At 40.5% G+C, this 14,513-nt stretch overlaps 1 protein-coding gene across 5 annotated transcripts in view; it reads right to left on the reverse strand.

Moving 5' to 3' along the window:
- Positions 1–14,513, reverse strand: part of ARNT2 (aryl hydrocarbon receptor nuclear translocator 2) — a 274,848-nt gene that overhangs the window by 8,829 nt on the left and 251,506 nt on the right. For all 5 annotated transcript variants that reach the window (XM_043983353.1, XM_043983352.1, XM_043983350.1 and 2 more), the window contains 3 exons: positions 10,693–10,792; positions 3,867–4,005; positions 2,494–2,659 (listed from right to left, as the gene is read on the reverse strand). In XM_043983353.1, coding sequence (XP_043839288.1) covers positions 2,494–2,659; positions 3,867–4,005; positions 10,693–10,792 — 405 coding nt within the window. The remainder of the gene's footprint in view (positions 1–2,493; positions 2,660–3,866; positions 4,006–10,692; positions 10,793–14,513) is intronic.

Here is a 14,513-nt window from a genome sequence, read left to right on the forward strand (position 1 = left end):
TGTCATGTGAAAACATCTTTGGTTTACTGAGCTGGAGGAAAATTCTGCATGGCTAGTAGAGAGGACTGAATCATTGTCACCTCTCTTTAGCTGTTGTTTCTGGTACTTTTGGTAGTTTTTGACATTTGCTACTGAATAATTATGTAGGTTATTGAGGGCTATAAACTGGTATATCATGGCATTCTACATCACCTGAGTCATGTGGCTACACATTTCTTCAGAGTTATCACTGGTTAACCCAGTCGATATGGATACACATTGTGATGTACATCATACATGAGTAGAGGGTAATTATAAGTACTGTTTATTTATCAATAGAAGCACTTTGAGATTGTACTACTTCTTATTTTTTCTATAAAATATAAGACACTGATGGTTTTTCTGAATGTCTGATACCTACAAGAGAGTTGCATTAAGAATTTGCCTGTTGAACTCTGCCCTATTGGTGTGCGTGTGCGTGTGCGTGTGCGTGTGTGCGTGTGCGTGTGCGTGTGTGTGTGTGTGTGTGTGTGTGTATGTGTGTGTGTGACTGTGAGTATATCTAGGAGAGGCACCAGACCTCAGATTTCAATAGTATAAGAACTCTTAGTGAGGAACTTCCTTCATCAGGGTAGGTTGATACCTTCTCTGTTTTGTGTAGTCCTAGAGAGGTGCTTCAGGCATTGAGAGGTTGTCACCTCGCCCAAAGTCACACAATATGCTTCTGAGATGGGGTTTGAACCCACATCTTCCTGGTTCTATATTCCCTGTGCTAGATTGCCTTCCATGCTGCCTCTCCCATATGTGAAAGAGTTATGGTTGATATTCATTTTTTCTTCATTTCCACTTTTCTATTTGCCATTTATTGAATGACAAGATAACAGGCAGATGTTAAAAAACCTCCCAAGACAGTGGAGCATGTGAGTGTCCTACCCCCTTATCTTCCATTTTGGCCTGTATGTGCAAATAGGTAGCAAACTATGGTTAGTCCTGGGATAAAATGTAAGAAGAGCAGCCTCACCTGCTTAGGCCTCTGAACTTTAAAGGGAAGACTACTGAACTCTTGTCAGCCTCCATTTTAGCAGCAGGTAAAATGGTCCCTGAAGCTTTTCACTTAACCCAGTGGACCTTTTTGCCCAACAAGTGGTAAACCAAGATGGGTCTGAGCATGTGGTAAAGCTAGAATATGCATAGCTACTATGGGACAGAAGTAAATGCAGTAACAACTCCCATCTCCAGTACAGGATGGTTTCTGGAATTCAAGCTATTTGGTGATGTGAATTGAAGCTTTAAAAATGCCCACAGACTGATACTCTTGAAATTCTTAGGGAGCCATTATTCCCATAGTTTCTCTAGAGGGGCAAGGCTATTTTCCCAAACTTTTTAAAGTTTCATATTAAGATGAGGGTTGTTTTGTTTTGTTCTACATGCTCCAATGGATTGAAATCATATGTGAGTTTCATATTATAATTAATAAGATTAATAGTTGAATAAACATCTGAATTCATGAGGGTAAAAATCAAACAAACAAACAAACCAGCCAGTCTTGGATTAATGTCAAGAGATGCTGTACTCAATGACACTGAATCGTGCTATTAAGAATTATTTCCATTAAAAGCAATAATGGGGTTACTACTGATAAGTAAACATTTTCTCTTGAAGGAATAAAGCTGTTTTTAATCCTGTGACAATTAAATCAAGTCCAAATGCAAACTTTCAGAATGCCAGATACAGGCTCAGAGGTCTTGCAGTTTTACACCAGACAGATTTTTGCAGTTTTATGTCATCACTTCCCATGAATTCATTAGTGTAGGGAACTCCTGGTATGGAAACTGCTTCCACAGATGCAGAACAGCACCTCATCTACAACTTAGAGTCTTAGAGAGTTCCCCAGGGCACTGAGATGTTAAGTGACTTGCTCATATGAGGTCATATATATCATATGTGTCTTGAACCCAGATCTTGACTTTATCCTATATGCCACACTGCCTCTCCCTTTAGGATAATAGGTTCATTAGATAAATGCCTTGTCATGAAGGTGTCTATAGCATTTAAGAAGCTTGGGCATCCCCTCGGCTTCTCAGCAACAGATCAACTGATTCCTTCCTACCTTTTCACTGCCAACAAAAGCAAAAGTCTTCCCTTGGGAAAGACATTGAAAAAATTTATTTTAAAATGAAACATGATCTATGTGGCAAGGGCCTCTGGGATACGCACCAGAATGGGCAGTTGGTTGCTTACAAGACCCTGCTAAATAAAACCCACTATCACACAGGAAGACATTTTATAACCTCCAGAAAGGAGTGGAACTCAAATGACCAGGACAGGAGCCCCAGGATCAAATTTCTAAATAACATTGCAGGTCAAAAAGTAGCCTCGTTAGAAGCTTCTTACAAATTTGAAGGGAATATTCCACAACCCACTGGCATTAAAGGGGCAAGGGCCCTGGAGAGAATATATTCAGGGAAGATTCTGCTTTTGTGGCCCCCTCACAGCAAATCATTTCAAACCTACCAAACCCCGAGGTCCTGTTCGCGAGGCTGGAGTAGGCATTCCCGCTGGGCGAAGAAGTGGCTGGACTGGAGAGAGGACTGTAGGAGGATGGGTCAGCTGGGTAGGTGTGGCTGGTCCCGATTCCAAAGGGAGAAGACTGAGTCTTGCTGGGTTGCGATGGGATTTGCTAACCCCCCACAAAGGAAACAAACCAAAAACATCACAAGGGTCTCCTTTTTTTTTCCAGCTCCTGGTAGGCCCACATCATTTGGGACCAGCAGGCATAATGCAGGTGTTGGCAGAACAATGCTTCATGGATGCAGCCAACCCCAAACATTTTTGACATCTGGAGATATGCACTGACTGCCACAGGCATTAAAGGAAAGAGACTGCTAATATCTATACATACACTGCAATCTGAGTAGCAAAGGAGAATGAATACTCTTTCTAAGCACTAGCTAGGATGGACAGCATCTATTTAATATCTAGCAAGACAACCTAAAGGTTTCACTCAGCTAGGTGTAGAAGATCCCTTTATTTCCTCAGTGTCTCACTGGCTAATACAACTGTTTGCCTTCCTATTACTTCCACTTTGTGAGAGGAATGGCAACACTCAACAAGGACAATTCTTCACGGCCAAAGGAAGCTAAGAATCCATTTTTTAAAATGGCTTGGGTAGATGCTTTAATAATATATTTACCTTGGTTGCAGTGACAGTGGTACTTTTTTTTCCTCCTAAGAGCTCAAGAAACTTAATATAATTACTTGCAGATCCTCAGAGCCATTTCTGGGGGAGGTGAAGACTTTTCGGTAAAAAAGGTCAAAGGGCTAATTGGCCCTCACCTCATACTCCAGAGAGACAGCTATTTTTACATCTAGAAGGTTCAGAACAAAATAACTGAGGGGCAGAGACTGGGTCATAACAATCTAATGCCTCTGCAATACTGACTTGTTTCTTCAAACTCCCCAAGATAACAACATCAGAATGGCTGCTGAAGGTTAAAGCAGAAGCTGTACTTAGGTACCGTAAAATAAAAAAATGATGGTGTTGAGAATCTACATACTGAATCGGAGCTAATCTCTAGACAAAGTCTGGCAGGTAACCCCATGACGAAATACACTTAAGTAAGGCAGCAAACTGTTGCCTTTAGTTTCAGAAAAGGAGTGATCTGACTAAAAGCATTCTCTATTCTGATTGGTTAACCTTGGAACCAGCTGATTTCGTTAAGGGAAAAAATACAGATATCATGATCAATAATAATGCTGATCTAGCCAGCTAAGTTTCAAAGGGAGCAGGAATGAGTCAGACTACATTCAACCCTCAGGAACAATGTCAATTATAAAGGACACAGACTCTTGGCTGACAATACCAGTTTCCTAATGAATCACCATACCTGTCCAGGAAATGGTGGACGACTCCCAGTCCAGGCAACTTGACTCTGATTTATCTGGCGAGAAATCTGTGTCATATTTTGGCCTGTTGAAGAAGAGGACTGAATATCATTGACTCCAGGTACATGAACCACTGAAGAGCTAGAAAGGAAAAAATAAAACTCATGTGAGGGAGATATCATGACTAATATTAATACTAGGAACATGATTTCAGAGCTATCAATTGACTAGTCCGTTATGCCATTCTCCAATGTATGATCATGTCCAGAATCTGTTTTCTCTTTTCTTGAATCACAGAGGTCTTGGAAGGAGATGGCATAAATTCTATCCTTCGTCAACCCTTAAGTCACCTTGCTCCAAGCCTATCTATTAGAGTGTGGCCTTCTTGAAAACATGAACTTTTCACCCTCCCTTTCTTTGTATTAAGTACCTGGCACATAGTAGGTACTTAATAAATGTTTTTTGACTTATCCCCTCCTATGGAATCATGAACTTCTCCTTTTCCACTGGTTTCCTCTCTTCAGCCTTCCAACATGCGATAGGTTTCTTGACATTGAGGTTGGGGGGACCATTTAATTTGACCTCCGACCATATGCAAAAAGAAATGCTAGCTGAAGTCATGAGAAGAAACCAGCTCTTTAACCACAAAGAGAGAAGACATCAAACCAAAGTATGAACCTTAAAGAAGACCAACAGTTCCTAATGCTGTACACTGATTCTTGCTCAAACCAGGATCATCTAATTCACCTTTTTTTTTTTTTTTGGTGAGACAATTGGGGTTAAGTGACTTGCCCAGGGTCACACAGCTAGTAAGTATCTGAGGCCAGATTTGAACTCAGGTCCTCCTGAATCCAGGGTAATTCACTCTTAGTCCCGTAAGGCCACCAAGCTCATCTCTCTGCTTTGGCAGTTCTTGCATAGGTATATCTCTATTCCTGTCCTGTAAGGTTCGGCTCTACCTGACTTCTCCAGCCTACATTGCATCACTGTAATTTAATCTCCTGTAGATCTTAATATCTGCATCACTCATTGGATCTCCCAATCAAATACTCCTTGTCTTATTGTCTGTTTTGTGAACATTCTCCTTGATTGGATGTTAAACTTGTTGGGAGCAAATCTTATATTGCTTTTATACTGATCTACCTCCTCCCTTTGCCTTCTACTCCAGGTGGCTACTAGTATAATTCTGAAAATATATTCAGTCTCTGACCATGTCACTCATCTGATCAATACATTTCAATGCTTCCTATTGTCTCTAGGGCCAAGCATGAACTTCTCTGTTTAATATTAAAACTTAGCTCCACCCCACTTTTCTGCTTTATTACATAATCTCCTCCCTGTATTCTATGGTGTAGCTAAAGTAGTGACTGGTAAGGTGGCACAGTGGATAAAGCACTGGGCCTGGAGGAAAGATGACCTGAGCTAAAATATGACCTCAGAATATAGCTATGTGTCCCTGGGCAAGTTACTTACCCTTTGTTTGCCTCAGTTTCCTCATTCGTAAAATGGGGATAATAATACCTCCTACTTCTAAGTGTTCTTGTGAGTATCAAATGAGATAATAATTGTGTCTGGCACATAGTAAATGCCATATAGATGCTAGCTATTATTATAAGGTATTATTAGCACCTACTTTTCAGAGTTCTAGCAAGTATCAAATGAAATAATAATTATAATGCACTAGTACTCAATAAGCACTACATAAATGTTAGCTATTATTATATAATTTCTCATACAACACCTACCATCTCTCCTATCCATGTCTTAGTTCCTGCTGTACCCCATGAATGGAAGGTATAAACCCCTCACTTTCTCCTCTGAGAATCTCTTATTTATTTCAACATTTAGCTCAATCACTACCTTCTACATGAAATATTTCTTGATTTTTCCAAACGTTTAGTTCTTTTATTCCCAAAGTTACTAGGGACAGCAAGGTGGCACAGTGGATAAAACACTGGCCCTGGATTCAGGAGGACCTGAGTTCAAATCTGACCTCAGACACTTGACACTTACTAGCTGTGTGACCCCGGGCAAGTCCCTTACCCTTCATTGCCCCGCAAAAAAATCCAAACAAAAACCAAAACCAAAGTTACTCAATAAACACTTATTAAGTACTTACTATGTACCAGGCACTGTGCTAAGCACTGGGCTTATTTTGTCTATGTTCTAAGTAGGCTTATTTGTATAACTTTTGTTTCTCCCTTTGAATTTCAATCCTGTGAGGGTGGGAACTATAACATTTGTGCAAGCACAGTGCCTGGCATATAGTAGCCACTGAACAAATGCTTGTTGACTTGACTGATTTCGTTAATAACAAATGACATAATGTATATGAAACAAAGTGCTAAATATAAGTCAACTATTATTATGACTACTACTAATAACCTACTTAATTGAATATTAATATCTCATTAATTGTGCTAAGGGGAGGGCCTTCAAGACTATTTCTTAGGATCATGGTTTATCTCTCTAAAGAGCCTGGTGGTAGGGGAGTTAGATATTATTTCCAACTTCCTAGCTGAAAAAAAAAAAGCTAAACATAAATATTTTTGCACTGATTACTTAAGAATGATTCTTCCTGTTAATAGTATGAGGCATAATTCCAATATTCAAATTAGCTAATTCTACATCAAATTTATTAAACCCCTTCCTATTCTCTTTCCTTCCACAGAAAAACCTGATGTAAATCTGACAGTATAGTCACATTATGTGACCGCTCTATTAAATGCAAGAAAGCCCAGTCAAAGATTCTCCAAACCACTACTCCGTGTTGTTAGGGCCTTTCAGTTTCACTCTCCTTCATTTCTTGCTGCCCCACCACTGGGAGGAGAGCCAGTGCTGCTTTTCTCTCATATAGAGGACAGAAAGATTACTCATTTGCTAAAGGAAATGAGGAATGTCAAGAGCCCAGAGGAAGTTTCTCTTTGACCCAGTTCTGGTTTCTGGTTTCTCTGTTGCAACATACCTAGTTCAGAAGAGACTCAGCCAAGAGCAGATGTGCTCTGTATTATATCAAAAGCATGTTTTCTAGGATATAATGCTACCATGCATCGCTATAAGACTTTCATCTTTTTGAAGAATGCTTTCATATCTATTCCCTAGGATAATAGGCCTATATTTTTAAGAGGCAGTTGCAATGAAAGATAAACTTGTCTTTCACTTCAAACCAGGTTTTCTTCTATCTAGCCTTCCCTATTTCTGTCAGGGATACCACTGTTTTTCCAGGCATTCAGACTGAAGCATCTTCCCTATCCTCATTCTGTCAGTCATGAAGTCTCTCGGATTCTTACTTCACAATGATTTTTATATTCACCTCTTTTTCTTTTTCTTTTTTGGCAGGGAAATGAGGGTTAAGTGACTTGTCCAGGGTCACACAGCTAGTAAGTGTTAAGTGTCTGAGTCTGGATTTGAACTCAGGTCCTCCTGAATCCAGGGCCAGCGCTTTATCCACTGTGCCACCTAGCTGCCCCCACCTCTTCTTTTCTATTACCATTACCAACATGACCCAATCTAGGCCCTAATCACCTCATTGCTGGAGGTCTGGAGCTGGGTTCAGATCTCACTTTTGTGATCTTAGATAAAACCCAGCCTCTCTCGATCTCAGTTTCTTTCATCTGTAAAATGAAAGGGTTGGCTTAGATGGCCTCTGGGGTTTCTTCCAGATCTAGATTTCTATATGATTCAATGATCTTATTACTGTAAGAGCCTCCTAATTAACTTTGCTTTTGGTTTCCACCCTATGAAACCCATCCTTCATATCACCAGATTGATCTAAGACACTTTCTACAAGTCGCCTTCTTGCTTAGAAATGTCAATACTATCCCACTACCTACAAGGTTAATTTCAAATTCCTTAGCCTGGCATGAGAAATTCCTTACAATGTGATTCCTTCTATCTTCTGACTTCATCTTCCCCTTTTCCCTACAAAACTTTATTCTCTAAGAGTATCGGTCTGTTCACTGTTTCTTGAACATTCCTGGTATGTTCCTATAAACACATCTAGCGTTACATTGTTCCTTTCACATCAAAAGCACCCCTCAACCCTCTTTACTTGTCTAAGTCTTGCCTTTTCTGTAAGTCTTGGCTTAAAGTCTCATATATTCCACCAACTCTTTCCCAGCCACCCCAGCCCTTGGTGATAATTCTCCCCTGAGCCTTCAGTACCCATATAGCCTTTTTGTGCTTGGCTTATATTATTCAATTCAATAAGCATCTTTTTTATTTTATTTATTTATTTATTTTTTTGCAGGGCAATGGGGGTTAAGTGACTTGCTCAGGGTCACACAGCTAGTAAGTGTCAAGTATCTGAGACTGGTTTGGAACTCAGGTCCTTCTGAATCCAGGGCCAGTGCTCTATCCACTGTGCCACCTATCTGCCCCCCCCCCCCAATAAGCATCTTTAAGTGTCTGCTATATTGTATATCATTATGACAAGCTCTGGGGAAACAAAGATATAAATTAAACAGGACCTGGCCTCAGGGAGCTTAGCATTCTACTGCAAGTGAACCACATGTATGCACACAGATAAATAAGCACCAAAATATATGCAAAGCGATTTTCTTTTTGGGGGAGAGAAGGGGAAATGGGAGTGACAAGAGAAGGGAGCAGGGTTAGAAGAGGTGGCTCTTGGGCTGAATTCCAAAAAGGAGCATATGAAAGGCATACCAAGGGTGGGGGTCAGCTTGTAGAGAGGCACAAGAGTGGGAGATGCAGTGTTGTGTATGGTGAACAGTAAGCAGGTCAGTTAGGCTGGAACAGAGTACATGAGGGAGGATAATGTGAAATCACTATAGAATGATAGATTGAAGTGAAGGTCTTTTGATGCCCCTACCGCCCCCAAAAAGAAGGAGTTTGAACTTTAGTCCATCAGCAGAAGGGAGCCACTGAAGTTTCTTGAGAAGGAGAGTGACATGATTAGATTTATGCTTTAGAATGAAGACTGGAAATTATTCAAGTAGATCAAGTGAGAGGTAATAAGAGCCTGAGAACAATTAATGACCTTGTGAGTGGAAAGAAGGGAATAGACATGAGATATGGTGTGGAGATGGAACTGACGAGGCTTAGCCACTGCATAGATGGAATTGGGATGGGAGAGGGGAGACTGTGAAAGTGAAGCATGATTCCAATGTAGCAAATCTCAGTTCTTGTTAAGGATGGTGATGCCCTTGACAGAAGCAGGGAAGTTAGAAACAATAATTATGTTTCAAATATGTTGAGCAGCCAATGTAACACCTAGGTGGAGAAGCCTAGCAGGTGGTTGGCTCAGTGGGTCTGGAGCTCAGGAAAGAGATGGAAGCTGGATATGGAGACATGGGAGTTATTTGCATAGAATGAAAAGTATTTTGGGAGCTGGTAAGATGACTGAGAAAATAGAGAGAGATCAGAAAAAGAGGTCCAGGAGAGAGGCCTGAGATACACCCATAGATAGGGAGTAGGACATGCATGATGATCCATAAAAGGGGATTGAGGACAGGAAGGAGAACCTAGAGAGAGGATTGTCACAAAAACCCAGGGAGGAAGAATATTCAGGAATGGCAGTTGGTCAAAGTGTCAGATTCTTTAGAAATATTTAGAAAGATGGTGATCGAAAAATGTTTAACAATTAAGGAATCACTGGTAACCTTGGGGAAAGCAGTTTGAGTCCAGTGGTAGGTTTGCTTTGTTTTGTTTTGCAGGGCAATGAGGGTTAAGTGACTTGCCCAGGGTCATACAGCTAGTAAGTGTCAAGTGTCTGAGGCTGGATTTGAACTCAGGTCCTCCTGAATCCAGGGTCGGTGCTTTATCCACTGCGCCACCTAGCTGCCCCCAGTGGTAGGTTTGGAAGCCAGACTGTAAGGGGCTAAGAAGTGATTGAGATATTACCTTGCATTTTTTTTATTTATCTCTTTTTATGCATATTTTATCTCCTGACTCAGTTCGTAAGCTCCTAGAGATCAAGGATCATGCATTAAACCTCTCTGTATTCCACTGAGCCATGAATTGTAGGCACTCAACTTTTTGATGATAAGGTTTGCTGATGATAAAGAAGTTGCAATAATAAGTGACCTGGAGACCTTCACGAAGAGTTGGAGAGGCATATTAACACCTGTAATCTTATAGTTTTCCTATAGGATTTCCGGTCTTGTCCCTATCCAGGGTCATGGATTCTGCCAAAAGATGGCACTAATTATAGTCTTGAATGGTATCAAGCTCTGGAATACAAAGAAACATATCATTATCTACAAAACAAGGCATAATATTGGCCTCCTTGCTTCATGCATCCTGTGGAGGTAATGGTATAGCCTCTTTGCAGACTGCTTTCAAACAGAAGGAAAAAGAAATAGTAACAGCAAACATCTAGGTTGCTCAGTGGATAGTGTGCTGGGTGTGAAGTCAGGAAGACTCATCTTCCTGAGTTCAAATCTGGCCGAAGACAATTATTATCTGTATGACCCTAGGCTAGTCGCTCAGTCCTGTTTGCCTCAGTTCCTCATCTGTAAAATGAACTGGAGAAGGAAACGGCAAACCATTCCAGTATCTTTGCTAAGACAACCCCAAAAGGGGTCACAGAAAGTTAGACACAACTGAAACAACTGGACAACAAACCAAAACACCAAACATCTACAAATAAATCACTAATGACCACATCCCTATTTGCACTTGCAGGTCAGAAATATAAGCATTAAAAAACAAACAAACAAACAAAACCCAAGCAAACCAAAAAACCTACCTCAAGCCCATAGAAAGAAGCCACTGCTGTCACTGTGGGCCAGTTAGCAATCCTGGCCAAATTTATAAGAAAAGATGGACTTCTGAACCATAGCCTTGCTCTTCACTCTAATACTGTACCTGAATGCCTTTCCTGAGTGTCCTGGCTGGAACGGGCTTCCTTGCGAGTAAAGTTGCTGGTTCCCAGCAGCGGAGGCAGAGGTCATCATTTTTTTCTCCGCTAGGAAAACCAAGGAACATTGTTACAGGAGAGCAATGCAATGAGCCATTGCCTTGTGGGTAAGGAAGCTCCCCATAGCTGAGGATGGAAATGGAAAAAATCAATACCAAGAATATATAGAACATACTTAGCCTGAGAGGTGACCATCTACACCTGATACTGTGCTTTTTAAGATGTGGCAATGTAAGATCCTTCTCCCCTGCTTCCATATTTCCCTCATTCCCATTTCTCTTTATACCCCTTCACACAATCATGTTATTGAGTGTGTTCTGCCTCCTAAGACATACCAGAAAAGCCCTGATAAGGATAGTATCCTGTGTTTTCATTTACAACATCTAGCTCAGGGCTTTTCATTCTGCAGGCACTGGACCAGTGTTAGAGACAGGAAGAGTTGATTTGAGGGTACCATAACAGAGGACTGTCTCAATCTATTGCTTTTTTGTCTTCTCATCTGACTTCCCTTTATTAGGTACATAGATTTAGGCCTAGAAACAGCCTTTGAGATCACCTGTTTTAATCCCTTCATATAAAAGATCAGGAAACTGATTCACAAAGAGATGACTTGACTATGCCCAAAATGACACAAGGCCTTGGATTTCAATCTAGTTCCTATGACTAAAAATCAAGCATGTACTATTCAGTCTCCATCAAAGTCCTAATCCAGTGCCTCACAATGGCATTTTATTATTAATGGGTTTTATTATTATTATTTTTAAGCCCATGGCATTGTAGGATGAGGTCCCACTGGACAGGAAAGATTATGTATAGGGACCAGCACTGATTAATAAGACTCTTTATCATCTGAGGACTAGTGTAGCTAAGTTTAGAAAGGCTCATCACCAGACTGGACACAGCACACAGCACACAGCAGGAGGGTTTTTTTGGTTTTTTTTTGCTAAAGAAACTGTCCTAGGTCACAGGTCATTGTCAATTGTTTCAGTCATGTCTGACTCTTCACTACTCTATTTGGGGTATTATTGGCAAAGATACCGGTGTGGTTTGCCATTTCCTTCTTTAGCTCATTTTACAGATGAGGAAACTGAGACAAATAGGGTTAAATGTAATTTCCCAGGGTCACATAGCTAGGACGTGTCTGAGGCCTCATTTGATCTCAGGAAGAGGAATCTTTCTGACTCCAGGCCTGGCACTCTATCCACAGCAACACCTAGCTGCCCCTCAGTGACAGTAGCATACCTATTCTTCTGAAATAAGGATCCAACATTTGTGTACATGAATCAAATCTGCCCGGAGAAAGGAAAAGAAATATAAGGAAAAGGATCATCAATAGTTTTCTTTAAATGCATGAACAATCTTATACAGAAAAAAGGGTTCTTGATGGTTTCAGTTGAAACAAGAACCAAGGGAAAATTGCCCATTGTAGCAGCAGGGATTTAAATTAATTGTAAGGAAAAAATTATTGAGAAAAAGTGAAATGGCCATGATGAGAAAACCAGGGCAAACACTGTGCTGTTTTATTCCCCTCTTCTTACTAACCGGAGAGGTTTGGTGTAGCAGTAGATGATTGTATTTCAACATCAGGTTCATATCTCAAACCCCACGGTACTTATAGAAACTGAGTCTCTTTAGACTGCCCCATGAATCATGAAGCATAACTGCTCCAGACGCCTCAGGTGGACCTCAGATTACTCCTGTTCTTGAAGCGCCAAGCATGAGTTTGCTTTGGGATCCCCCTGAAGTTTGAATCCTTTCTTTACTACTTACTACTTGGGTATCTTTGGCCAAATCACACTGGCCAAATCTCTGTGGTGCAAGGTTTCTCTGTATACAAAATGAGGGGGCTTAACTAAATGATCGCTTGGGTCCCCTCCTGGCTCTAAATTCCATAGTCCTAACTTCTGGTGGGGTAGGGATGACACAGTGGATAGAGCACTGGGCCTGGAATCAGGAAGACCTGAATTCAAATCTGGCCTCAGACACTTACTAGCCATGTGACCCTGTGTAAGTCCCTTCACCCTGTTTGCCTCAGTTTCCTCATCTATAAAATGAGCTGGAGAAGGAAATAGTAACCTAGTCCATGATATTTGCTAATAAAACTCCAAATGCTGTCATGAAGAATCAGACACAAGTGAAATAACTCAGCAGGAATTCTGCTTCTCCCTTCAGAACAGTTGAGAGAACTTCTGTGAACCTCTTAATTCTCGTTTCTAAATTTCTGACTGGTCCAAACCCAGAAAAGAACTTTCTCCCCTTCTAATCTCAGCTAGCTATGGCCCAGTATAGATCCTTCAGATCTATGTGTCATGAAGGAGCAGTGGTGGACCTAGGAGATTCCACAGTGGGCTATCAGTGGAGGCTAAGGAGTAACTTTCATAGGAATTTTTAAAAGCTGAATGGATATCTAACAAAGCAAGGTAGATTAGGTTATAATCTTTCAGGCTGCAACCTCTATGAGGCCTGGATCATTTGTTTTATCTCTTCTTTGTAGCCCCAGCACACAATAGGATCTTAATATGGGTTTATTGAATTGCTGTTGAAACAGAGGATTGGAGAAATTGACCTACATGACACAGTATATATAGTGCTGGGCCTAAAGTCAGGAAGGCCCGAGTTCAAATCTAGCCTTAGACACTAGCTATGTGATCTTGGGCAAGTCACTTTACTTCTGCCTGCGTCAATGTTTTTCATCTGTAAAATGGGCATAATAATAGCACCTACCTCCCAGGGTTGTTTCAAGGATACAATGAGATATTTTTAAAGTGCTTTGGAACCCCATAAAATGCTATAAATCATTGTTCTTTTTTTTCTAGCATTAAATTTTTTGTTTTGTTTTGTTTTGTTTTGTTTTGCAGGGCAATGAGGGTTAAGTGATTTGCCCAGCATCACACAGCTAGTAAGTGTCAAGTGTCTGAGGCCAGATTTGAACTCAGGTCCTACTGAATCTAGCACCAGTGCTTTATCCACTGTGCCACCTAGCTGCTCCCTTTAGCATTAAAATTTGATAATTCTACTTAATATGGCCTGGATTTTGCACTTGAACTGAAATGTTTAACATATGCTACTTGCTACGTTTAATGAGATTGTACATATATAACCTATATCAGATTGTTTCCTGTCTTGGGGAGGGAGGGAGAAAAATTTGAAACTCAAAAACTTATAAAACTAAATATTGAAAACTATCTTTACATGTAATTGAAAAAAATACTAATAAGAGTAAAAAAAAAACATGCTACTTGGGTTTATACTTTGAGAATCTAATTTGTGAGAATAAAGGGCCTAAAACTCCAGGTATAATAATAGTAAATCCATATTTGGAAAGTGCTTTAAGAGTTTTCCTTGGGGCAGCTAGGTGGCACAGTGGATAGAGCCCCGACCCTGGATTCAGGAGTACCTGAGTTCAAATTTGGCCTCAGACACTTGACACTTACTAGCTGTGTGACCCTGGGCAAGTCACTTAACCCCAATTGTCTCACTAAAAAAAAAAAAAAGTTTTCCTAAGAACTACTAAGTGAAGTGGGTACTACACATATTATATTATCCTCATTTTGCAGATTAGAAAAGTGAGACTCAGAAAGGTTAAATGACTTTTGGTCAGTTCACAACAATTAGGGACAAAATTGGCCCTTGAACCTAGTTCTTGTGACCCCAAGGTCAGTGCAAAAGAAAACAAAAGTGTCTGAATATTGAATAGATACATTTTTACACATTAGTAAAAATTCCAGGCCTCATTTCTCCCAATTTCCCATCCAAAGAACTTTTCCCA

Source organism: Dromiciops gliroides, chromosome 2 (assembly GCF_019393635.1).
Source record: "Dromiciops gliroides isolate mDroGli1 chromosome 2, mDroGli1.pri, whole genome shotgun sequence".
In the NCBI taxonomy this organism is placed as follows: domain Eukaryota; kingdom Metazoa; phylum Chordata; class Mammalia; order Microbiotheria; family Microbiotheriidae; genus Dromiciops; species Dromiciops gliroides.